General features: G+C 43.4%; 1 protein-coding gene across 1 annotated transcript; it reads right to left on the minus strand.

Moving 5' to 3' along the window:
* Positions 1-191: 191 nt before the first annotated feature.
* Positions 192-8,688, minus strand: ATP5PO (ATP synthase peripheral stalk subunit OSCP). The gene is made up of 7 exons (XM_045785571.2): positions 8,571-8,688; positions 7,362-7,412; positions 6,277-6,387; positions 3,887-4,016; positions 3,005-3,117; positions 668-754; positions 192-371 (listed from the first exon to the last, which is right to left on the minus strand). Exons 1-7 carry the CDS (start codon positions 8,604-8,606, stop codon positions 258-260), a joined length of 642 nt encoding a protein of 213 aa, XP_045641527.1. The 5' UTR covers positions 8,607-8,688; the 3' UTR covers positions 192-257.
* Between the last annotated feature and the right edge of the window lie 18,557 nt (positions 8,689-27,245).

The following is a 27,245-nucleotide window of genomic DNA, read 5'->3' on the forward strand; positions in this document are numbered from 1 at the left end:
GAGCCACCCAGGCGCCCCTTAACTGTTTTCCCTCATGATACAAGCTTCCATAAATTCCTAAGAATAATCTACACAAACTAAGATCTCCAAACAATGGGAACTTTAACCTTTCAACCAGGGGGATTCTGAGAGAAAAATATAAAAAGAAGGCTCCCTGTATTTCCACTTCAGAAAAGATAGTAGACAATGTGTTCTGTTCAGGGAGCATTTTATTGTTGCTCCAAGTTTAGGAATCTTCACTGACAAAATCAACACTTTCAGAAAACCTCCCGCATGGCCCTGCTCAGCTTCTGAATCTTGGTTTTTGCAGACATATCAGCATATCTCTCTCCAATACGGACAATCATTCCACCCATGATTGACGGATCAGTCTAGAAAAGAAAAAAGGTTGGAAACGTGAAAAAGCATGGACATTTCATCGATAAACAGAAAGATGAAAAAGTGCTTTGAAAAGTCTACATATTGCACAAATTAAGGTGTTACAATTACGTCTAGAGAAAAGCAGAAGTCAAATTGTGAATGCAATCCATAATCATTTAAGTCAAAAATGTAAAATTCCTACTGCAAGCAATTGAGTATATCATCAGATTTAATTTCTCACTTTCTATAGCCATTCGACAGAGTCAGACAACCTGAGGAGACACACCAGACATAATTAAAAACCTACCTTAACTTCCAATTTCAAGACTTGGCCTTTACTTAGGAAGCTCTTCAGGACCGTTTTTAATTCAGTAAGAGTGGCTTCATCTAAAGGCTAAAAAGGGACAAAACCATCCTTTAAATTTAGATAAAGCACAACAGAAACTTTCCATAGTAAAAGAAAAGGAAGAAAATCCGCCAGCACACACCGACAAGACTGGCCTGGTGAATCTCCGCGTGGAGCCATCGGGGGGCGGCCAGGGCCCTGTCGCACAGGAACACCTCGCCGATGCCCGTAAACGCCACTCCCTCCCGTCTCTGCTGCCCGGCAAGAGCAGTACCGCTTAGACAGGAGGAAGGAGGAAAACCCTGAAGTGAACAATGCTTGAGGACACAGGCCTCTTCTCTGTGCAGCCCCGAGGGCCTGGCACAAGGCTACTATTTCCCTGGATTGAAAGCTGCAGGTTAACCTGGTCCTAGAACGTTTAGGCCCCACGGTTGGCAGGAGCTCCGAGGCACAGCCCCGCCCTCTCAGAGCCTCTGGGAGAGCCCGGGCGCCCAGCTCTGTACTCTACACTGACAGCACCAGCACCCCGCCATCCAGCCTGTGTTCGCTCCTCCTGACCCCACTCTTACTCCTGGGGGGGTGAGGATGTAGAGGCCTCTCACCCGTCACCAAGCCGAGCTCCCCATCCCCACGTCCAGGAGTCCAAAAGCTAGCAGAAAAGCGTTCCGCCTTTGCAAAGACAGAACAATGTCTCTTGTGGGGGGGTGGTGCTGTAAAAATCTATCAGTGTTTTGTTTTTTAAGATTTTACTTATTTGAGAGAGAGCATGTGCGGCAGGGGAGAGAAGCAGAGGAAAAGGGACAAGACGACTGCCCGCTGAGCGTGGAGCCCAAAGCAGGGCCTTGTACAAGCCTGAGGTCATGACCCGAGAGTTGGACGCTTAACTGATTGAGCCACCAGGAGTCCCAAGTCTATTAGTGTTTAATCAAAACATTATTTGCTCAGTCCCCAGGCTAGAGAACTTGGAAGTATGTGCACACCGTCCGCTGAGACAGGTACTAGGTGCCAGGCATTTTACACCCGCTATCTCCTGGAATCTGCACGACTCTGGGCAGCTAGCCGTTCTCTCATTTTCTGTAGGAGAGCGGACGCTTGGAGTGGCTAAGAAACTCACCTGATGTCCCACTTGCTCCAATATTTGCAATTAGTCTGTTTCTATAGTCTGTGCCCTTAGTCATTAATCAAGGAGTAATTTTTTTGTTTTTAAACAGTGGAAACTTATTTACCCAAGGAATTTCAACATCAAAAACATTAGCAACAGTTGGTTCTAAAAAACTTTTACAAAAATATGCACCCTTTAAAAAAATCATGTCCTTGTAATCTCTGATCACCTGTACCAGAGCTTAGCCACGGGGACGGAGTGACCATCGGCCGAGTGAAGCCCTGTCTGGGCTCCCGTCAGGGAGAGCTGGTGCGGTCCCCGTGGGCTCGGATGAAGGCCTGAGCTGTGATGCTTCTCGGCCAGTTACATGCTTCGCTGGCACCAACTACGGAACTATACATGTGCAAATGCTATTACGTGCTAAAATGTCTCTCTGAAACTGTGCTCTTTTGGAAAATCAGAGTATCTTTTACACACCAGAAATACTGATCTAGACGAGGTCAGGGGCTGCGTACTCCAAGCCAATCTACCATCCTCTACTGTTAATTAAGCCCCACAGGCTGTGAGGAGGAAGGAAGGAAACAGGTATTTAAGACACCAACAAAATTAATTCTGGGGACGTAGTGCAGCTTAAAGAACACGCACTTCTGAAAGAGAGGCCTATGTTCAAATCCCGATTCCATGTTTTGTCACCCTGGGCAAGCAACTTCATTTCCTTGGGTTTCCTCATCTATAAAATAAGGATAATTCTACCTCACATGGAACTCTGATATTAAAATAATAAAGTACCTAGCATATAGTAGGGTTCAAAAAAGAATGGTGTCCGTTATTACAGCCCATTTCAACAATGCAACAAGATCAAAGGGCCTATGTGTCCTACGCGCCTATGCACCGCCACAGAAGAGACACTCGAGTTTCAGGAGCCCACTCACTAAGGTATTTACAAAATGACTCAAACCACTACGTCCTGACACATTCACCCCAGTCTGGTCCTTCTGAGTAGTCCCTGGTGAGGGAGGCACTAAGAAGATACACACTGGCCCTTCCAGAGCGGAATTAAGAACCGAATCAAACCTCTTAAGTGACAAGTCACCTTTACCAATTCCTGCATTTCAGCCTGTTTTTTTCTTTTCATTATGCAATATGTGACGCATGGAGTGTCGAAGCAAATCCAGCGGCAACAAGCTGTCACTTACAGAAGCAGTGGTCACCGTGCACGGCACTTCTCCACGGTGGACACTCATTATGGTCGAAAAGGCAGAAATGACTCCAGGGGTATTGTCCAAGCGACCATTCTCAGCAAGCAAATCTGGGAAAGGGAAGGTCTCAACATGAAACTCACTCAGAACAGGTTATTCATGAGGTATTGTATTCACCTCAAAAGCAAACTCAGATTTGTGGCCTTAACATGCCACATTCAACATCCTTCAGGAATGTGAATAAAGATGCCACTTGTTATTTTAAAAAGCATATCCGGCGTTTTAAAGAACCAGCACCGATTCGCATGTCAATCAGTAAGGTGGCTATGGGGGGAGGTCTCACGGGTCTGCAACAGCTGTCTTCATCGCAGCCTGTAGGAGAATCTCCTACGTCTGGATGGAATCTAACCGCAAATTAACATGTATCAATATTCAAAGATGACGACATGAACACATATTCTTTGGAGCTCGTATTCTGCTTGACCAAGGGACTTCAAAAGCCAGCCAGAAGCACCAAAGAATGCAAACGTCTTCAAGGACGGCGGTACCACCACTGGCTACAAACCATTTCCTTGGTATGAATCCCAGGGGTCTTCTCCACAAGTTGAACGTACTGACTGCAGTTACTTTCTTACACCTTTTTTTTTTTTAATTTTTACTTTCTTACATCTTAATAACCTTCAGACAGTGCTCCTCAAACCTGAATGCACAAACAATTCACTTGGGGAGCTGGTTCAGACGCAGACTGATTTTGCGGGCCGGCTACGTCCTGAGCGGCTTCACTGCCAAGACACAGGGGAGGCTGATGGGCCTGGTCCATGGACCACACTTCCAGCAGCAGATTTTCAGGGACTTTGGTGGAAAAGATCTAATACTTACTGATCAGGTTGGATGTGAGGGGAGAGAACCTCTCTTTCGCACTCATGTCATTTAGGCTTTTCACTTTCACGGAACGCTTTATATACGGATTCATAATGGAAGCAGCCATTTTGGGTTCCTTCAAGATTTGCTGAAAGTACCAAAAAAGAAAAAAATTTTCTTTAACTCTTTAAAGCATAAATGATCCTAACTGCCACAACATACCTTCTTATGAATCATGTACTTCATTAATTAAATCAGCACTCAGGCACATATGAAGAGAAGTTTACAATCAAGTAATTTTCATTGCCTTTTAGAATACGCTGTTACCTTGATTTTACACAGGGTATAATCATATTTCTTGAAAAAATTTAAAAACACTTTATAAAGTTTCTTAAATTATTTTTGCTTTTTAGGAGAGATTATAAAAAAATGAAGCAGCCAAAAGATTCAATGAACGGCACAGGTTAACGTATTTAATACAGGTAATACTTATAGATTTTCACATACTATGAGGCGGCCAGTGATGCCAACACTCAGGTGTGGACCTAAAAAGGTGCTCGAAAGGCAAAGGAGGACTGCTCGTCATGCCCTTTCTGGGGGCCTCTCCGTCTCAGACCGATCCTGACTCTGTCCTGCCTCTTACAGAGCCCTGTGAGACCTCTGGTGTTTCCAGAGGTGCCCCAGTCAGTCTGGGAGGGAGAGCGGACAAACAGTGGGTGTGCAGCTACCAGGAGAGACACCATGTGTCTCCATTTTGTTACTTCATAAATGTCTGTTTTCAGTGACCCAGGGGAGCTTCCAGCACCTTGCTCCCCTTAGTATCGGGCCAGAGTTCAATGAACCTACAACGGCTGTTTCCATTTGCACACCTTTCAGTTCAATACCTCCGGTAGCCTCTTCTCCCAGGCTCCTGGCCAGAATTCTGTCTCTAATCAGGTGACTTGTCAGGCTAAAACTTCAATTTGATTGACTCCGTAGAAACAACATGTTCCCCTAAAAACTTACACAAACGAAAAGCATTCTGGGGTGAGGGGAATGCAGTTTTCCAGGTTTCTTATCTTTTTCTGCTGCATCACCCAGGGGCAGCTTGGGGCATCTGTGCAGCGTCACACTTTTCTCTCAGGACCAAAACACGGCTCGTCTTTTATAGCGTTTTAAGGTAACTGCCTCCTTTCTATGTCTCCACATCTTAACTGATTTCCAGGTTTTAGTCAAATCCCATTCTAATGACCACAATCCAGGTCATGCTCTCCACTATGAACACCCCTGTTCAGTTTTAAAATGGGCATAAATGACAAGTAGCGGGCAATAATTATCACCTCCAAAAATGCCTGTGTGAGAGCCTGCCTGCTCTTGCACCCCTGTCCCAAGTGTCTCCAACAGTAAGGCTGTTGGCTCTGTGTGGCTCATAATCACACCAACTGAGACCGCAAGCGCGATCTGCACAGATAACTAGACAAAGACAGGACAGAGAGCTAACATTATTGTCTGCTCGGACAAAAGTTCCGATAAAAAGCTTAAAATGAAAAATGAACAAAATATGTAAGTATTATCCTTTATGACTAGCCGGTGAGGGTTTTTTTCTTCCGAACAGTAAGATAAAAAAATCTTTAGAAATAAGTGGATTAAAAATACAAGAACTTCTTAAAACATAAAACCAAAAAAAGAGCCAAACTCTTTCTGGAGAGAGTATACACTAGACTCTCCTTCTTTAATCCAGAACTTATTGGTGGAGGTGACCAACTACAAAGCAAAAAGAGAAGGGCAAGCAACAAAATGGGCAGGAACTTGTTAATTAGAAAACGGAGTTAAAATTACAGCAGAGATTCTCCTCTTTAAGTTACATAGTAGACTTTTGTTAATTCAATTAATTTATTCTTTTTATGTTAATAAAAATGTAAAAATAAACTTTCCTCTGTAAGCTTCATGATTTATCAGTTCTCTTATACCATCACAGACCTTTCCTAATTTTGCTGCCCAGCGTGCTCTGCTTGGTCATTTTCTTCTCACATCTTGGGAATAAAATAAAAATTGAAACAGAGGAAAGGATTCGTAAAATAAATTCCTAGTAAACCATGTTATAATACATTCTAAAGACTATTTCGGAAATATCTGAAATACAAACACAGATTTTCAAAGGTGACTTCTATTTCTTCTCTTAGCCCCAAATCTTGGTTCCTAATATTAATATCCTGATATGTACCCACCTGTACCTATTACAGTAGGTTCAGAATAACAAGACCCACTACTATCACTATCAACATGATTACAGAAAACAGGTTTTTTTTCTTTTTTTTGGTAGTCCATTTTCTCTTAGGATATACGTCATTAGGGATACGTGGCCAAATAATTAAAGCAAAACACAGACGACGGAAATTTAGTAAGTAATGAACAGAAAAGCTACTTACTGCCACTCTCAACAATTCCTTCTCTACTTGTTCCAGTTTATTCTGTTTAGATGCAGCAGAATAAAGAGCGGTGGCATAACGACCTTCAATACCATATACCTGAACAGGTGGCTTTAAAAAAAGGATGGGGCAGGGGAGGAAGAGGAAAGGAAAATCAGTTAAGACAACATCATACTGCCAATAGGAAGATTAAGTATTTATATTAAAAAAAATGACATCATTTATAGCACAAAACAGTTTAAATATGTCATCAAAGAGCTATTCTGAATGGCAATTCTCAAACAAATCAGGGCTGTTTCCTTGGCGAGGTCGCTCCATCTTTGAGCTTCTGATTTTTCATCTTAAAATGAGGTGCTGAGGAAACAGGGTGTCCCTTTCAGCTCTATATAAATCAGATACGTCAATTCTGAGATGAGCTTATGCTTCCTTTGAACTCAGTAACTAATCAGTTCCAAGTACTGGAGATTTTAAACACTGATGGAAGCCAGTTTTGTACATTAGAACCAAGAAATCAGGTATTTATGAAACATATACAAGTATATTTTTATATATTTCATAGTAACATTATAAATTTCCCCTACAGTGCCTCCTTATCACTGTTCAGTTTAATAGAGCTCTTTAGCAACTTACTGGATGCCTGATGCTTGAATTATTTTTCACAAAAAACTACAGGCTTTTTCCCCACACACTATCATCAATATATGACTACATATGCTTGGCGGTGCTATATGGTTGTAGTGGGAAAGCTTAGGCTTTGAATGAGAAAGATTTAGTTCCAGTACGGCTCTAAGACCAAACTGAGTAACCTTGGGCAGGTTTTCCCAGAGTCTGTTTCCTCTTTTGTAAACAGGAGGACCAGCTACTTTCCATCACTGTAATGGGGTTTTAAGAAATTCTCACAAGGATTATGCACGGGCCTGTCACACACCAGGCATTCAACTTATTCCATTCTCTACTCCCATGCATACATCACATTTTGGAAACCACAAATCATGCAGAAAGGTTTAGGTAGTACTTATACAAAAGTACTGCTGTTTGACTCACAGTTTCATCTATTTTACAATTAATAACAAAAACTGACATACCTGCACGAGCTTGGAAAACGGCCTGACCACAGATGTACTAAAGCATCGCACCTTTAAAACAATAATAAAACATTTTAAATGATTAGTTTCTGAGTATCATCACATAATCTACACGAGCTGCTCTTTATTATCTAGGAGTAAATTTCCCCACTGAGAATCATCCCTAGCTGCCTGGGTAATTTGCTTTCCCACCAACTTCTTCATTTGCTAGGAACAGGGTGAAGCTAGCACATGAGTGTAAGAGAGAAAACACAAATCTGGCTGAAATACAGGTTTCAAAAAAACCCAAGATTTTTGGCATTTATATTACCACCCGTGAGGAAGGATTTTAATAAAAAGTGGGAAGATTCCCATCATGATGTGCAAGAGATGTACTTTCTTTGAATCCAAATGCTATAGGAAAATAAAGATTAATCCGGAGTATTGCGGCACTCTGATGTGAGCGCAGGTCCTAGCTCTGAGAAATGGTATCTTGTCTGCCAAGGAGCAGAGTCGGAACCCACTGTCTAAAAAGTCTGCAAGGGCACAGGTCACCTTTAAATAATTTCAGTTCTGTTGTGTACTATTATACCAACTGGTTGTGGGGATTAAAAGACTTTGTCACTTATAGAAAACTTACCTAAATTGCAAGGTGTCATGATATGCCAAGCATAGTGTTGTTATGTAATACAAAGAGCACGAATTTTCTTTCCAACTCCATCTTCTGTGTGACTGTGCGGGTTCGAATCGCAGCCCTACCTACCCCTTACTGGCTGAGCTGCCAAGGACTAGTCATTTAAACTTTTCCGTCTCATTGTCTTTATAAAAATGTTACAAATAACCCTTAGCATTATTGGTGACCCCTGTCAGGTTTAACCACAACGACAAAGTTAAATGACTTGGGGGGTGGGCTGTGTCGTTTCCTCGCGGTCCAGGGAAGCCCGGCCTCCCTCTCCCTTGCTCCTCAAGCTACGTGCTTCCCGAGGCTGTGCTCGGGGGTCGCCAAGGTCAGGCGCGCGTCACCCTGCGCCCCCTGCCCCGCGGGCGTCCACAGAGTGGAGACAGGGCCGCCTGAACTGCTTTGCGTCGCCTCCACTCGCAGGGCCCTATAACGCTGAACGGCGGCCACGCTTCCCCAGCTATGGCCTCACCCCATGGCCCTTAGCGATCTGGTAAGTTTCACCCTAGGAAGGATCCTCTCGCTAGTTTTCAGGACCTCCGTTCTCTCACCTGCCGGGACAGCCCGGACACTGCTGGGGCGGCCATCTTCTCCGGGTGGCTGTAGGTCAAACCCGACTTAGAGGGAGAGACGCAAGGCGCACGCGTGCGTCAGCGTAGCCGCTCGGCCCGCTGGGAAATGTAGGCGTAGGTCGTCACGTCGCAGGCGCAGGGATCTCCGTCAGGCTGGGATTTGTGGTTTTTAGAAGCAGGTGTTAAGGGTTGGACTCATTGAGCTAGTGCGCTCGGACCGCGCCTTAAGATGAAGTCCTTGAGTTACTGAATGGTTCTTACTGGAGGTTGGGTTTATTGTCCCTAGTTTTTAAATTTCCATTTAGATAAATAGGTGGCATATGGTCAATTTCACATTAATTACTAGCTTTATTAGCATCGTTTACCCCTTTTTTCTACTGCGTCAAAGGATGTATCGAGGGCAGTTCCTTGCGCTGTGTAAAAAGAAACGAGTATTCCGGCTCCAGCTGCGAACTCTTGCTGCCCAGTGCCTGGGCCCTGACTGCTCCTTTACCTCCACACCCCCTACCCCCCATCTCACCACTGACTAGTTGGTTTGCCAGGGCGTGTGAGATTCTGGTGCCTAAATTCTTGATTCTGGGTAGGGCAGAGTGATTATCTGAGATTATCTTGGGGTTTGATCAAGTGTGACATTGAAACTGAAAACTCAACAGTAGCCTTGGCCAGTTTCTCTGCATTCATAAAAACAGCCGATTTTTAACCTATTTCACCATAAATGGAGTTTACTCTTATTTTTCCCTCCTCTATAGCGGAGAACTGGCAAGCAGAGCACGGGTCGGAGTTCCCTGGTTGAAATAAAGGGGTCCTGTGGTCCATTAAAAAGTTTTTTCATGTTTAGATATATTATAGGAATACAGATTAATTCATCAATTTACCCTTTTAGAGTGCAGTTTTCTCACAATTACGAAAAACTTGTAAAAATGCTAGGAACGAATTTTTTTTTCGATCACTCAGAGGCAACTGTTGTCAATATTCGGGTGTGTTCTCTCCCAGCATTTTTTCAGTATTATAACAAGTGTTATAATAGTACCTGACTTATAGATTATTAGGAAAATAAAGAACTTAGAAGTATGTAAAGTATTTAGAACAATTGCCTGACAGAGTGGCACTCAATGTTAGTTCTTTATTTTGCATTTGTCTTTATTACGTATATGGATTACAGTTCGTATATAATTTAGTTTCTTGCCTTTTTCCTTAATGCAAGAAAAAAAGGATTCTAAGTTATATGTGGTTTGTGAATGCATGCTTACAATATATAATTATTTCTAAGTTATATAATTTTCATAAGCATATTGTGGCTGCAGAATAACCCATCAAGTGGATACTCTGTATCTTAATTATTTAATGATTTTTGAACATAATTCAGATGTTTTTCAGGTGTTTTTTTTTCCATTTTAAACAATACTACATCTCCTGAGCATCTTAAATGCAAACTTTTTTTTTCATACTTAGAATGACCTCCAAATCGATTTCTAGAAGCAGCACAACTTGGTGAGAGGGTAAGAGCATTTTAAAAGTTCTTCACTGGGCTGCTTTTCACCATACTTTCTGCTTTTCAAAAGTTTTAACCTATTTCACTTTTCCCAGCAGAGCATAAAAGCCCATGTTTCACTTTACTGTGCAAACTATTTTCAGAGGCTATTTTCAAATTAGCTTAAAGGGGAATATATTCATTATGCAATGAATATAAATTTTATTGAGCATGTATTATGTGCAGCCATCTCTTCTATGCCCTGCAGATACAGCAGGGTACAAGACAAAGTGCTTGCCTTTGTAGACCTTACATTCTATGTGAAATCAAACCGCAAATCCCATGTTTCCTAATGTGTGGGTGTTATTAGATGTAATATAAAGCAAAAGTTTTGGGGCCAAATATACTTGGAAAATTCTAGACCCTCAGTTGTACTGATCATTGTAAGTAGACTGTAAGGTTGCATAATAGCAGGGAGATGCCCTCTCCTGTCTTTGTATTTACCCCCACTGCCCTCCAGCCCCTTGGATGTCACCATAGTAGTAGTTTGTGATTATTTGAGTTTTAGGGTTTACTTAATGGTTAGTTTATTTACTGCTTTATTTAATGCAATTATTTGAGTTTTAGGGTTCATTTAAACCACATATATGGTTTCATTTTCGTGTTGAGTCTCAGGTAGGTAGTCTGGTAGCCCCCCATTTCGTAGGTGTGGAAACTTCTCGGATCCTGTTCAAGCAGCTCATGGAGGAAATGACAGTTTGGGGTCTCAGGATGTATTTCTGAGCGTGGGATTCTGATCAGTGTATACTGCTTCCATCTCGGTGATTTGGAGTATGGGAGAAACACAGAAGAAGCCCTGAAGCCTGATGTCTCTGCATTTAAACCTCCCTTCCACCTGCTCTTGGATTGATGGGTGTCTGCTGGACTCTCACCACAGGCAAAACACTGCAGCAACAGGCCAGGGTCCCAGATGCAAACCCTGGCGAACCATCAGCCAGCCTCAGTTTCCCGGCTGTGTGACTGCCATACTTTCTGCTATGAAAGAACAGAGAATTTGGAAAGGAAAAAAAATTGTTATTCCATTGAAGAAGGGAAAAGACTTAGCATACTGCTTTTATAATACATTCCCTCTGTATAGCCTTGAATTATTTAAAAATTATTAATGTAGGTGTGGCCCATAGAGTCAAAGGGAGTTGCCCAAGGCTCTAGGCCCGGCCGCGGTGGTAGCAAAACCTTAATGTCAAATCTCGACTTTTTTATTTTACGCTGACTTTCAATTCAAAACAAATAGTTTCACAGTTTTAGTTCCTCGACAAAGGCTCCGGATGCTGGCATGGAAAACAGCCGCATGGGGTCATGAGACCCTCCACTGCATGTTTCAACAAATGAAGTGACTTTCCCCTTGACCCAGAAACTCCGAAATCTGAATGAGGGTTAATGTGCAAAATGTTCACTATACTAACTGTTTAAAAAGTATTTCAAGTTTTTATTTAAATTTTAGTCAGTTAACACATAGTGTAATCTTAGTTTTAGGAGTAGAATCCAGGGATTCATCAGTTACATACAACACCCGGTACTCACTGCATCACGTGCCCTCCTTAATGCCCATCCCCCAGTTACCCCATCTCCCTACCCCCTCCAGCAACCCTGTTTGTTTCCTACAGTTAAGAGTCTTTTATGGTTTGCCTCCATCCCTCCCTCTCTCTCTTTTTTTTTTTTCCTTTCCTGTATGTTCATCTATTTTGTTTCACTTTAAAACAAAACAAAACAAAACAGAACAAAAAGGAAACACGTCTTAGCATAAAAGAATGGTTTTAAAAGTGGAACATCATGCAGCTGTTACAATGAGATTTTCAAAAAGTATTTCATGACATTGGAAAACATTTAATGACACCGAGGGAAAAAATTACAAACTACATTTTGTATTTTTCTATCATGAGCATGTGTCATTACCGTTATCAGAAAAGAAAAAAGGGATATGCTAGGATCTTGTCACTTACCTATGTGCCCCATAAAGGAGAGATACATCTGTCCTAGTTTCTGGTAACACTCAGCTTCTGACATGAAGGGGAATGGCTTGAAGTGGACACGCTTCATGAAGGACCAGCCTCCAAAGTTGGACCAGCGCACTCCCAAGGTTTCTTTCCAAGTTTCTCTTCAGCATTGACTCCACCAGCCTCGGGCCATTTTCTTTAGCTTTGCAGAATGCAGACTGAGGCTTGTATCTTCAGGGCAAAGGATGGTAATACGATTTCCCCCCACATTTTATTACATTGAAAGGACTTAGGAAATATTTCCATTATTCGTGTATTTTTTTTTTATCTTGGACCGAATTCTGCATCAATTTTCTCTTTCTTTTTGTTCTCTTCTCCAGTGAATTTATTTTGAGAACTACGCACGGATCCCTTGTAGCAGACCAGAGCCGCGTGCTTTCTCAGGGCCACAGGCTGGCAGCCCAGCTTTCGAACTTCATAGGTAGCCTAGCTTTGCATTTAACCCTAAGAACAGGAAAATGATGCTGGCAGCTTTCTACTTAGGTCTGGGGCATTTCCCCATTAAAGGGGGTATTAGGGAGGTCCTGGCAATCAGCAGGAGGCCTCTGGGCTGGAAAGGATCAGGCTTTGAACAAGAAAAGATGTTGAGAAAAATAGACAATGGGATTCCAGGTACTGTGACTATATGACTTTAACTGTTTATCTTTAGGGTTTGGTGCGTCTGCTATGGAGGAAAAGAGCAAATAAAACATATTAAAAAAAAAAAGGCTTGGTGGCCTTTTGAGTCTTTGGAGAAAGCTGTGTTTGGAAGAAAGCTGGTCTGCAGCATTGACCACCAGAATCTGAAGGTGACAGAGGGAGGACAGGCTCTGGGGGAACTGGCCCCCCACGCTGGGCACCGGCCTCCTCCTTCCCCTTCTTCTCCAAGCCTGTAGATCAGGCCACCTTGAAGCGGTCAACAACTCCGCGTTCAAGGTCACTGCTCTGGCTTAGCCTCGGCCGGGTTCCCGAAGAATCATATGGACACTGGGGGGAGCCATCTCCTCACGTTGCAGGCGCAGCCTCTGGCCTCAGAATCAATTTCTTTCTAGAGCTTTCCCTGTTCAAACCTCAGTGTCCGTGCTCGCGCAGCCAGCGAGAATCAGAGTATTGTGAGACCAACAGAACAGGCCCCGGGAGATGCTCTCCTGCAGGCTGCGTGTGTTTCGGGGCTCAGGCAGGTACCGTTTCTTGTTCCCACCACACACCTCAGGGTGGGAGCCGGTCTTAGAACCCACGGAAGCTCGCCCCTCTAATGCTCCTTCAGCTCCTCACCGGGCCCCCTCAGCCCTCACACTTCCTGCAGCGACAGTCAGCTCTCAGGACATACTGGTAAACAAGAAAGCAATGAACACCATTTACTTAAAAAGAAAAAAAAGAGTATATGTATATTTGGTGCAAATAAAAATGTGCGAACAGTAGAGGCTTTGTTGGACCTTGGTGGGAAACGGGAAATTATATGATAAAAAAAGGGGAAATTACCCATTTTTTTTCTTTGCACAATTATTTGGCCGTAGTAAAAGTGAAAGTAAAAGTCAGGGCAAGGAATGCACACACACTGGAAGGGGCAGACGTGGGGCACAGCGGGATACTGAACCGCCCAGGGGAGAGCTGTGATCTTTCTGGATCCCACAGTGGGAGGTACCGCCCAACAGAGTGTTGATCAGACTTGGTGCTAGAGCGGCCATTTGTTGTTTTTCGCAGTGAAGAAGCACCCAGAGAGGAATGCTTGCTTTGAGGTTCCTGGTAGATTAGGCTGGGGCTCCATGTGGGGCTGTGCAGTTTAGTGCAAGGAAGACGGAGAAGAACACCAGTGGGCCCGGTGGCTGCAGCCGACCCCGTGGGGCTGGGAACCTTACAGGCAAGGTGACTTGAGTATAAAGGAAGCTTTTTCCACCCCTGGGTTTAAAGGCAGCCACAGTTCCTGTAGGGAACGAATTAATGAGACCTTGCAGATGGCCCCTTGACCCAGAAGTGGTAAGAGATCCTGAAGATTCTCATTTTGCTAACTGAGTACCTCCGTGGGGGAGAGATGGGCAGGTGACATATTTCTGTGGATTTTGATCCTGTGCATAAGATTGCAAGGCTGGATAAAAGCACTGCTTATTTTGTGTTTTTAGGCAATAAGGGAGTTATTAGTGGGCTGGTCTTTGGAAATTAACACCAAAGCTGCAGGAAAACAGAGTAGTTCAGACCATCTATTGTGTGGCTTAAAATGGAATAGAGGACCATCCCTTGATTCATTCATTCACTCAAGCATTAATTCATTTAACAACCATTCACTGAGCTGCAGGGAATGAGGGTAACCAAGACGGATCCTGCCTTCCAGGGTGTGTTGCCAATTCCCTCCGAATCAGTTTTTAACTTTTAAAAGTCACCTTTCCTTTGTTATATTCCAGAAGAAACTGGTACAGGTGTTTGTTTAAAAATCCAAAGCACAGAATTGCACATAATTTTATAAACTCTGGGCTTTCTTTAATCTTTGAGTCTTAAAATTTATAAGAGTTTCTTCTACATCTGAGCCCCAAAGAGGCAGCAAGCTCCTCCTGTCATATCTTGGCAACTAATTGAAGTAATGAAAGGGAAAGAAATGATAAAAATAAATCATTCCAGTTGGCAGAGCATCGCTGTGTCGTTCTCCAAGCGGTTGTTCATCAGAAATGAAGTTGGTACCATCTTGGAGGCACTGAATCACATTGGTCCCCTTGTGATGATGACAATAGAACCTGCTCTTTCCTCTTGTCATCTGTGACAATGCTGTGCACCCTGGAATCAACAGGGTTTATATAATCCAGGTCTGCTGACATTCTTGAGGTATGACAATTTTCCTTATTTGTGTCTTAACTCCAAAAGTTTCCTGAGAACATTCTAGAAGTAGACTTTTATGGGCAATAGCCATCAATCCTGGCTACTGATTGAAATCAATTGTGGAGCTTAAAAACATACAGTTGTCCACTGAAGACATGACTTAGAATCTACATGTACATTTCATTTTTAATTAATTACTGAGCTTAAACATTCAGTGACTGGATGGGGATGAAATAAATCATAGCATGTCAGTGATGGAATCCTATGCTGCCATCTAAAATTATGGTGAGATGGGGCGCCTGGGTGGCGCAGCGGTTAGGCATCTGCCTTCGGCTCAGGGCATGATCCCGGCGTTCTGGGATCGAGCCCCACATCAGGCTCCTCTGCTGTGAGCCTGCTTCTTCCTCTCCCACTCCCCCTGCTTGTGTTCCCTCTCTCGCTGGCTGTCTCTCTCTCTGTCAGATAGATAAATAAAATCTTTAAAAAGAAATAAATAAATAAAATTATGGTGAGGAAGAATTTCCCGAGTTGAGAAAATATTCATAATGCATTGTTAAGTTAAACAAAAGCAGGCCAAAGCAACCTTTTTCATGACACATCTCCAAAGGCAAGAGAAACAAAAGATAAAATGAACTTGTGGGACTTCATCAAGATAAAAAGCTTCTGCACAGCCAAGGAAACAGTAAAAAAAACTAAGAGGCAGTCCACGGAATGGGAGAATATATTTGCAAATGATGCTACAGATAAAAGACTGGTATCCAAGATCTACAAAGAACTTCTCAAACTCAATGCATGGGAAACAAATAAACAAATCATAAAATGGGCAGAAGATATGAACAGACACTTTCCCAATGATGATATATAAATGGCTAACAGACACATGAAAAAATGTTCAACATCATTAGCCATCAGGGAAATTCAAATCAAAACCACACTAAGATACCACCTTACGCCAGTTAGAATGGCAAAAATTGACAAGGCAAGAAACAACAATTTCTGGAGAGGATGTGGAAAAAGGGGATCCCTCCTACATTGTTGGTGGGAATGTAAGTTGGTACAGCCACTCTGAAAAACAGTGTGGAGGTCCCTTAAAAAGTTAAAAATTGAACTACCCTATGACCCAGCCATTGCACTACTGGGTATTTACCCCAAAGATACAGACGTAGTGAAGAGAAGGGCCATATGCACCCCAATGTTCATAGCAGCGTTGTCCACAATAGCTAAATCGTGGAAGGAACCGAGATGCCCTTCAACAGATGACTGGATTAAGAAGTTGTGGTCCATATATACAATGGAATATGACTCAGCTATCAGAAAGAACGAGTTCTCAACATTTGCTGCAACATGGACGGCACTGGAGGAGATAATGCTAAGTGAAATAAGTCAAGCAGAGAAAGACAGTTATCATATGATTTCTCTCATCTATGGAGCATAAGAACTAGGAAGATCGGTAGGGGAAGAAAGGGATAAAGAAAGGGGGGTAATCAGAAGGGGGAATGAAGCATGAGAGACTATGGACTCTGAGAAACAAACTGAGGGCTTCAGAGGGGAGGGGGGTGGGGGAATGGGATAGACTGGTGATGGGTAGTAAGGAGGGCACATATTGCATGGTGCACTGGGTGTTATACGCAAGTAATGAATCATGGAACTTTACATCAGAAACCAGGGATGTACTGTATGGTGACTAACATAATATAATAAAAAAACATTAAAAAAAGCAGGCTCAAAGAGTATTGGGTGTATAATAGGATGATATTTTTGTTAAGCAGTCCTGTGTTTATATGCATCATACAGAAGACCAGAAGCAACTACACAAACATGTCGAGGGTAGTAACCTCTGAGCGGTGATTTTTGTTTGTCTTTTCTTTTGCTTTTCTATGTTTTCTAAGTGTTAAGCATCAGTCATATGTTGCTTTTACACTGAGAAAAATTCTCTCAATAAATGTTAATGGTTTCCTCTTCAGGAACAACATGATATTCAGGAGCAAAGAAACTAGATACATGTGGCTGCTTCATCTGTCCATGCATGCATGCATCCATCCATCATCCATCCATCACCCATCTATTCATTCATCCATTACCCACCCATTCATCCATCCATCCAATCATCCATCCATCCATTCATCCATCTATACATCATCCATCCATCCATCCATCCATCCATCCATCTATTCATTCATCCATTACCCATCCATTAATCCATTCATCCATCCATCACCCATCTATTCATTCATCCATTACCCATCCATTCATCCATCCATTCATCCATCCATCCATCCATCCATCCATCCATCCATCATCTATCCATCTGTTTATTTTTTCATGATTTTTATTTAGTCTTACATTTTTTCATTAATTTTATTTTGTCTTTTTTTTTTCTATTTATTAAGACAAAGATGGCTTAAGCATCCTCCGTGTGCCTGGCACTGATAGTTTGAGGCACTTGGGCTGCAAAGGCAAGTCCAGGGCTGTGGCTCTCACCCTCCAGTATGCCCAAGAGGCTGTGAAGAGCTCCTTCAAATGCAGAGTCCTTCCCTTGAGCCTTCTGGGGAAGTAGTTCTAGGTAGGGCCTGGGAATTTCCTATTTTAAACAAGTGCACCCCAGGTGGTTCTGACACAGACCATCCCGGACCGGCCTTGGAGAACCTGTGAGGAGTGCGCACTTGGGCTTAAACAGTTTAAAGTCTGAAGCTGATGAAAAATGTCAGAATGTGACAATCTGGTTTGTTGGTCCCATCATGGAATTCCACTTAAGTTCCCCCACTTAACTTCCTTGGACCCCCGCTCCTTAGCCACACTGTCTTATTTTAGAATGCAACGGTTTAAGCGGAATGACAATCAAAATGTATGCAATCAGTTTGCCAGCCTCCTCAAAGGACATTAGATGTAGCAAACACCTTCCTTCCTTAAGGACTGTCAGAGAGCAATAGCACAAGAAGTAGTAATAATCCTAATAGCAACCACCATTTATTAAGTGGCCAGTGCATGCCAGCCATGCCTCCAAGCACTGAAGACTCATTTACTTTAAAAACCTATGGGTTACCTATAGATACAATCATCCCTGTTTTACAGAAGAGGAAACTGAGGCTTAGTGAGGTTAATTAACACGTAGAAGCTTACATGGCCAGTCAGTTGGCTTGTTCCCAAGAGTCCATGGGCTCAACTGCTCCATTATCCAGCCCCCAACTTTCCAAGTGGCCACAAAGCAGTCTTCTGATGTGAAGCCACCTCCAGGGCTCAAGAATATTGACCACCCAGGCGGCCTGTGCTCGGTGGCCCCAGCTGAACGTTTTCTGGTGTGAAATTATTATTTAACTTCAACCTTCTAACACTGTGCCCTTCATGGTTCCAGCTAGTACAAAGTTAAAAGCACTTGATAAAATGCATAAAACACAGCCAGCAGCGTATTTCCAAATCACGTTGTAAGCCAGGCAGCATTCTCTCGAAACACATCCTTGGGGGCAAAGTAGTTAAGAGACCTTCCACTGAGTCAGTGGGCAGGGGCATCCGTTGAGCCAGGACAAGCTGAGAACTGCGGGAGGCCTGGGCCCTGTGGGAACAGCCTGGGGAGGCCTTTGCCAAATGCAGGGAGATTTACTACAGTTTTTGCTCAGTAGCCAAACCCAAGATTGAAAGAAGACCTATCTTGTACCCTATCTCCAGACATATTTTTTCACTCTTTTTGTTAATTGTATGATGTGTCGGGACACTTGGGTGGCTCAGTCGGTTAAGTGTCTGCCTCCGGCTCAGGTCATGATCCCGGGGGTCCTGGGATGCAGTCCTGCGTCGGGCTCCTTGCTCAGCAGGGAGCCTGCTTCTCCCTCTCCCTCTGCCTGCCACTCTCCCTGCTCATGCTCTTTCTCTCTCTCTCTCTCTCTCTCTGACAAATAAATAAATAAAATCTTTTAAAAAAATAGTATGTTGTGTCATTATCATGATTTCAATTTTTTATTTTATTGAGATAAAATTCACATACCATATCTTTGCATACTCTTTTAAAATGTGCGTTTCCGTGGTTATTATATTCACAAGGTTTTGCTACTATTACCACTGCCTAATTCAAGAACAGTCCATCAGGCCAACAAGAAACGCCCTGCCCATTAGCAGTTACTCCCCATTCTCTCCTCCCCAGAGCCACTGGCAAACTGTGATGATTTTTAATGGCTAGATCTTCTCTCTTTCGATTAGATTACAAGAGACCATGGAACTCCTCACTCTTCTTGGCACAAAACAGGTGCTTAGTGCATGTTTGTCCTTGGTGATAAAGCTCTCAAACTCTCTACTCTCTTTCTGATCAGTATGATAATTTTGAAATTATATTAAAGGACCACAAGAAGAAAACATACAGCTGGGTTTTATTTTTTTTCCCATCCCTCCAGCCCCCCACACTTAGGAAGGCCTGAATTCAGAGATCTCATGTCAATGGGATAAATGTTTTATTGGCCTTATTTTTCATTCAGTTTGATTTAGGAAAATGCAAGGTCATCTTGGGTCTTATACTGTGACACGAATATTGACAAGTCAGTAATATTTCATGTTTTTTCTGCTCCTAAAAATACAGTGAGGAAATTAACAGCCTGGACTGTGGGAAAAGGAGAAGAAATGCTGAAACTCTGAAATGCCTGGGTCTGAATTGGTTGTTTACAGAGTGAAAAGCAGGTCACACATAGGCTGAGACGCTACTTCCGTCATGCCTGGGAATCTACAAACTCAATTCTCTCTCATTGGCAGAACATGAAAGCTAAAGATTATCCCCTAATCCTGTGGCATTTTTTAATCCATGGAATGGGCTTTGCTGCTCAAAAATTTTCACTTAAAGTCACACACTCTTTGGAGATACAATTATTTTGTTTACCCCTGTAGTATCTGTGGAAAAAGGTGTCAGAACGAATGTCTATAGCGGTTACTGCAGATGAAAATGGTTTTGTTGCTGTCCGGGAGTGACCACCCTCCCCCATCCCAAATTTCCACTTCTTTTTAAATTCAAATAATGGCAGCTCTTGTGACAGCTTTTCCTTTGAAAAACAAGAGCATGACATTAATGCACTGCTGAAAAGTGGAGAAAACCCAGATGTCCATTGATGGATGAACAGAAAGATGTGGTCTGTCCATTCAATGGAATATTATTCAGCCATAAAAAGAAACAACTGACACATGCTATCGCACGGATAGACCTTGATAACAGAATGAAAGAAGTGAACGAAGCCAGACACAGAAGGCCACAGATCGTATGATTCCATTTATATGAAATGTCCACAAAAAGGCAAATAGACAGAGACAGAAAGTAGAGTGGTGGTCGCCAAAGGCTGGGGGTGGGGTGGAGAGTGACTGTTAACGGGCACGGGATTTCTTTTTTGAGGTGATGAAAATGTTCTGGACTTAGATAGTGGTGATGTTTGTATGACTTTATGAATATGCGAAAAACTGCTAAATTGTCTATTTTAAAAGGGTGAATTTTATGGTATGTAAGTTATATCTCATTAAAAAACATAAGGAGAAAATATTTCCTGCAAAGCCACCCAAGGGGTTAAAAATAAGAGGAAGAGGGGAACATCTGACCTTATTTTGTTTGTGCCTGAGATGACTTAGCAGCTCTGTCTGAGAGGCACGGCCTAGAATAAGACCATTCCTCTCCTCACCACTGCAAGTCTTGCATGGATCATGGAACTAAAGACTTTTGACAGCTGGGAAGGACCTTAGAGATTCTAATCCATTCTCCCACTTGTCAGGTGAGGGAACTAGTCGTAGGCAGTAGAAACGACAGGTTCAAAGTTGCCTTGTTGGTGGCTGAACTGGACCTAAAACCTCGCATTCTTTCCACTTGACATACATTACAGCTGTTTTCCTCTTTCTCTGCTCAAATATGATTGTACATTCTACAGACCTTAATTTTCTTGAAACACAGATCTTAGGTTACCTCTCTGCTAAAAAAGACCCCTCAATGGCTCCCCATTGCCCTCCATCTCCTGTTTGCCACTTGACTCCCACGGCTCCCTAGACGGACTGTCTTTGCCATTCCAGCACACAGTGAGCTTTTCAACATCACGCCTTTGTTCAATACCACATTTTGTTACTAAACTTTGTATATTTTTATGTCTTCCCTCCTCAGCGAAATCCCAAATTTCTTGAAGACTCCCATCATGTTTTGTGCATCTGTGACCTCTGAGAACAGGGGGCAATGCAGTTTCTTGAACTTGGTAGGGTTCAAGAAATATTTGTAGATGAGTTGATTCCAAATTCAAGACTACGATGAGTCTTTGCCAGGATAAATCCAAGGCATATCTTAGAGGAGGTCTGGCAACAGGTGACTGTTTTATATCACATCTCTTTTATTGGACAATGAAGACTGCATTTAATTTTTGGAGGTAATCTGGACAAAAAGATTCTAGAAACCTCTCATGAGATGAGATTTAGTTTCCAAAAGGCAAAACACATGGACTTAAAAAAGAAAAAAAAAAGAACCCAGTGTTATTTTTGAAATAACATTTTTATTTGTTTCAGAAGTAATTTGTGTTCCTTGTAGAGGATTTAAGAAAATTCTGAGAAAGTTCCAGGAATATAAGGAAGAAAATAAAAAGCACCCATAATCTTAGCCCCTAGGGAATAGCTATTGATAATCTTTGATCTGTAGAGCCATTTTTCTGTGTATGCCACAGACACCTTGTTCACAAAAACGAGATGCTATTCTGCATGCTGTTTTGTAACCCGCTTTTACATTAAATGAAAAAATGAAAATGTAATAGTACTGCATTAAGTGGGAAGAATTTTGTTGCTGTCAACTCTAATGATTCATTCTGATGACATGGAGAAAGAACAACTCAATATTTGTTTTGCTTCTTTGCTTTTCTTGGTGCAGGAAAGGGTAAAACAGAGGAGGGACAGTTCTGAGAACTAAGAAATGAGTGCCTTTCTAGCTACCTTCTCCCTGGGGGGCGTGGAGCCACTTCCCCTCTCTGGGTCTCTGTCTCCCCCCCAGTTCTGTGAAAGAACTGTGTCCATGAAGGTCCTTTTCTAGCTCTTGACTTTCGTGAGCTTTAAGTTTCTCCCTGACTGTTCTTTGTCCTTGGGTACTTCAGAGCCCTCTACGTGCTTAGAAGGCAGGGAATGCGACGGTTTTTCCCCTGGTTTATGCCAGCACGGTGTCTGGCAAAGAATTGTCACTCAATAAATATTTATTAATGAATGAATGAATGAGACTGCCATGAATGATGTCCTTTGTCATGAACATCCTTAGACCACATGGTCTGCTTTTGGAAGCCCCAAATAGGAATTCTGTATTTAGGTTCTCGGAATTGGGATAATAATATAAGTAAGTAACAGCACACATTGATTAATGGGAAGTGTTTTCCCATCCTTAGGATCCCAGTTGGCTCTCTCTGTGGCCCCAGTAGGAAGATGTTACCAGTTCCATTCTGCAGGTAAATGGATGGCCAAGTTCCTCTGCTGGCCTCCTAATTCCAGGCCCCGGGTCCCGTCTGCCGCACTGCACTGTCTTTCGGGCACCCCATTTTTTCTCTGGTCGGAAAAGTTACTGTACAAGCACTCAGGCAAACTTAAGGCAGAAGTTCTCAAACTTCAGTGTCCCTAAAAATAGCCGAAGGTTTAGCAATCTACCTTGAAATAATCATCTCGGGGTGGTAGTGAGGCAGGTGGTGTGAAGAGCACACTTTGAGGCACACTAGCTTAAAAATATTTCGGATTTAGTGTTTTGTCATGCAGAGGCGGCGGCCATGATAAGGCCGTGAGGTTCTTCATCAAGCATCGGCTTGCCCAAGCTTTGGTTTCCAAGGAGACTGGCGAATAACAATATAATAGTTCGTGTTCCTTATGGGTTTATTGTGCCAGGAGCTTTTCTAAGTGCTTTACATACATTATCTTCTTTAATTCTCTGAAGAGCCCTGTGTGGTACGTCCTGTTATTGCCTCCATTGTGCAAGGAAACCGAGGCTCAGGCAAGTACCGCTGGCTTATCTATAATCAGGTGAAATTGACAATGGGATTAACTACTCAAGCCCTCGTCCAGCCGGGTTAAGCAACCTAACTCTTAATTATTTTTATAACAGCTGGGGGAAGCTAGTGAGTGTCATTGGCTGATAGGGAGAGTAATTCATATTTTGGCTTACACCTCCATGTCCTTTCCCCTACGTGGATCTTGGCAGTTGGGAAACTGGAAAACAAAACAAACAGTGAAACGGATGATAGTCACGTCATGGCCCCTTCTTCCCCTGGGAGCCCTAGACCCAGCCCCTGCCATATTCTGGACCTAACACTACTTTTACCTCAACACTGAACTGTTCTCTTGGGGCTATTTGAATGCTAACTCCTGACCGGATATTTGATGATGTTAAGGAATTATTGTTTCTTTCTATTTTGTTGTTGTTGTCGGTGGTGGTTTTTCTTTTTTCTTTCTTTTTCTCTCTCTCTCTCTCTCTTTTTTTTTAAGGTATGATACTTACATTTGGTAATGTTAACAGTGTTTCTATTTTAGAGCTTTGTACTGAAATAAGCACACGTGAAATGTGAAGAGGTTTTGGACTTGCTTCAAAATAATCCAGTTTGGGGAGGGCAGTGGATGAAACAAGATGGGTTTTAGGACGATAATTGTTGAAGCTGGCTACGAACACATAGGGTTTATTATATGATTGTCTCTGGTTTTGTATGTTTAAACATTTTCCTAATAAAGAGTAAAAAGTAATTACCTGTCTCACGTCCCTTTCACTCTGCAAGTGGACTTAATAAGTTTAGCTGAAGCACTCGAGGTTAATAATGGGTTAATATGCGGTTGCTGCAAGACAACATTTACATTTTTAGCAAGGACCTGCGATGTCTCAATCCAAAGAAGTGAATGCTTTGGAAATTTCAAGCATCACCCCAGCCTGATGGGGGAAGTATTTTGTATCAGCTCAAGCTTTCTCCTTCCCCAGTTTACCTGTGTGTAGAATTGGTCCTGATCCCTGACTTTGGGGACACTTCTGATAATCACTACCTCTTCTTTTTTTTTTGTTCTTAAGATTTTTATTTATTTATTTGACACAGAGAGAGAGAGAGTGCACAAGCAGGGGGAGCGTCAGACAGAGGCAGAGGGAGAAGCAGGCTCCCCACGGAGCAGAGAGCCTGATTCAGGGCTCCATCCCAGGATTCCGGGATCATGACCTGAGCTGAAGGCAGACACTTAACAGACTGAGCCACCCAGGCGCCTCTACCTTTTCTTTTCTAATAATGCTTTATAATGACTTGGCATTGTATGGCATTCAAAATGTTTCCTAGACCCTTGTTACTTTCCTGTGAGTAGACAGTGCATATCGTTAAGCATGTGAGCAAACAGGGGCTCCGCGAGGTTAATTGGATGTAGTTACTGGACTGGTTAATGACTTCTTTCGTTTATCTGTCTCTCCTACGAACGGGCAGATGTATTGAGCATCTACTACAGATTGGATGTGGCTCCAGGTGGACGTGATACAGAGATGCATAAAAGGGTGCTTGACTTTGAGGCGTTCACCTTTTAGGAGAGAAAACAGTATGCTAAGTGAATAAGACCAAGAGGCTGAGGACTTCGTAGAGACGATGAGACTTTACTGGGCCATGCAAAAGAAGCAGAAGTTCATCACACACCCAATTAACGTCAGAATCAGGGAATTCACCAATTAACCCAAACCCAGGGATCTTGCCATCTGCCTGGTCTGACACAATTTCTGTGTTGGTTTTGTACTTCTCTTTTTTTCCTCTGAAATCTTGATTTTCCTTGTTGCTTGTTATCTCCTGCAGGATTTTTCTTAAAGCCTTACAATGGTCCTGTTATCTGTGCCGCACAAAACGAAGCAGACCTCTTTCTTCTTGGGGGAGGCAGCGAGAAAGCAGGTTGCTGGAAAGGAAGGGGTGCAAGGCACCATGACGACCAGGGCATCGTCCCCTCCTAGGATCTAGCCCAGGGGCGTTCCCATTCCTCCGTGACACAGATGACTGCATCCTCAGACTCCCATCGCTTCCCAGGCGACTGACGGTGTGGAGAACCTCACTCATGTTTACCTGTTCAGGCAGCCATTACTCACCTCTTCCCACACACCCCCACGCTTGCACACAAAGCCACAGAGTGACAAAAAATTTTTTAAAAGCCTTCCCCCAACCCCATTCTAAAATGTCAAGTGTTTCAGTTTTGAGAAAAAAAGAAAGCTGAAGAAAGCATGACTCATGACAGGGCTGACAAACAACTATCTGGAGGTATGCTGGTGACTCACGCTGTGGAGATCTGCCTTTATGTTGTGGAAAGGGCCCGGGATTGAAGGAGCATCATGGGACCAGCCAGTAAAATTCCACTACTCTCTGAAGCCCATTTGGAGGTAATTTAAAAACCCTGGGCTTTTTCCAGCCCCAACCTGATGCACGGCTCTGGGTACCCTCAGGTGTGTTGATCCATACAGGAAGTCAGGAGGAGTGATTATTAATAACTGGAACAAAACCATTATTATCTTTCCGTGCCCGATGCCATGATGCACCAGCCCGGCTTGCTTCTGCGAGCCAGCGAGACTGCTGGATTTTCTTGAAGGGTATTGGGTTGCTAGGCAACAGCGCTGGCAGCATCCATCATGCCCAGCAATGTCAGCACCGGAGTGTGGCCTGCAGAGCACGCTTGCTCCCCTCCCCCAGGCTCCCCTTGCACGACCCCCCCCCCACTCCCCGTGAAAACGTTAATTTGCATCTTGGGGACAGGAGCAGTGCCAGGTGATTCTGTGTATAAAACACCACAGAGCAGCCCATGAAGCACAAATATTGTTCTTGGTCGCAAAGCAGGACATGTGACGTAGGTGAAAATACAGACTCATTTGTGTACCCACCTCATATAAGGAGTGTGGGCATAATTTAAAAGCCTGCACGTCAAATATCCTAGCGTGTTCTGCCTTTAAATCATTTTCCCTCTCCGTCCGTACAGCGTCTTAGTTATACCCTGTTCTGTCCGTTTCTATCTCCTTCCCTTTGTTCTGTGGTCTCCTGGGTGATCGCATTATTGTTTCTGTGGAGCGCTTTGTGGACAAAAGGGAGCCTCTTTCTAGATCGGAGATGGCCCTGTGCTCACTGGTTGGAGGCTGCTGTTGGCCAGGCCAGTCACTATGGCAGATTTGCTGCGGAAGGGCCCATTTTCTGGGCAGGGTTTCCACCTGCGTACATCTGTCTGTGCCTTTCACTTTCTTCCGAGGGGGAGCAAGCTGAGTAAACTGGTAAAGTGCCAGGGGCCGAGTGACGGACAAGAAAGAGTATCCGCTTTGGTGCTAGATCCAAATCCTTCCTCCTCCCAGCCGGCTCTGGCACCTTGGCACCTTACTCTCCCCGGTGCTGAAAAGGACGATAATGAAAACTACCTCGTGGGTTGTTGGGGGAGGGCCGAGTGTGATAATGCAGCAATACGCCTGGCCCACAGTGTTTATGAAATGGCAGGTAGTACAAGGATGGCGTGAATCACCGATGATTCCCAGTTGGAAGGGCGTTTTAGACGTCATGTAGTTCAGTAAGAGATTATAGTTCCCCCGCGTCTCCCAGTGGATAAGCGGGGCAGGCTGCAGGTGGATTGCCAAAGGCTACACCGAGTTGACCCTTGGTGATAGGATTGGGTTATAAATTCTCAAACTCCTGGCCCCAGTGGTCTTTCTTCTGGGTCCGTTATGGTACCTATTGCCTTCCTTAAAGTTATCTCGGGGCCTTACAATGGACTGATGTCCCTCCTTATAACTTGTTCAAGGCTTAATGGTAGGAACTTTTGACAAACTATAGGATTTTGGTGGTGATCAAAACCTGGAATTTGACTGGAGACCTGGCAAAGATGAAGGATGTGCCCCAGGAGCCCAGAAGGATGACTTTACTGGGTTTTCCTCTGACAACTCCATCATGCTTTATGCTACCTCTGCTCCAAAGCTATGAAGCAAGAGCTGTATATTCTCAGTTAGTACAAATTGCTACTTTATACATTTAAAGTACCACCCTTTCCCCCCCCAAATCTATACCGTTCTCTCTTAGAGAAACCATCTCCCCTGAAGGAAAGCGGAGGCCTTCCTGGTCTGGTATTCCCAGTGCAGAAAGAGCCAAGCGGGCAGCCCTCATCTTGAGCCCAAGGAAGCCATGTTGGTCCAGTTGGGTGTGCCACTCCTTCTAGGAGCCTGGGAAGAGGAACAAAGGATCGGTCTAGGTTTACTGCAGGTCAAAGGTGGGGGGAGAAGACCAATGAGCAAAGTAAATTTGAAGGAGACAGACAGGCCAGTGTGCTTGGGAGACCCTGGTTACAAGGAGTGGGAGGGATGCATCAGTGGCCAAGAAGAGGGAAGTGAGTGAGGAGATCTTACCAGGGAGGTTCTCT

Source organism: Ursus americanus, chromosome 4, assembly GCF_024610735.1.
Source record: "Ursus americanus isolate L20-20 chromosome 4, mUrsAme1.1.p, whole genome shotgun sequence".
Lineage (NCBI taxonomy): Eukaryota > Metazoa > Chordata > Mammalia > Carnivora > Ursidae > Ursus > Ursus americanus.

Bases quoted from the DNA above. Each gene is read 5' to 3' on its own strand.
- ATP5PO (XM_045785571.2), bottom strand. From the start codon at position 8,606: ATGGCCGCCCCAGCAGTGTCCGGGCTGTCCCGGCAG. The intron at 7,413-8,570 runs GTGAGAGAACGG...ATTGTTTTAAAG, and splicing joins TGTCCGGGCTGTCCCGGCAG to GTGCGATGCTTTAGTACATC. The intron at 755-3,004 runs GTAAGTGACAGC...GTCCCTTTTTAG, and splicing joins GCACGGTGACCACTGCTTCT to CCTTTAGATGAAGCCACTCT.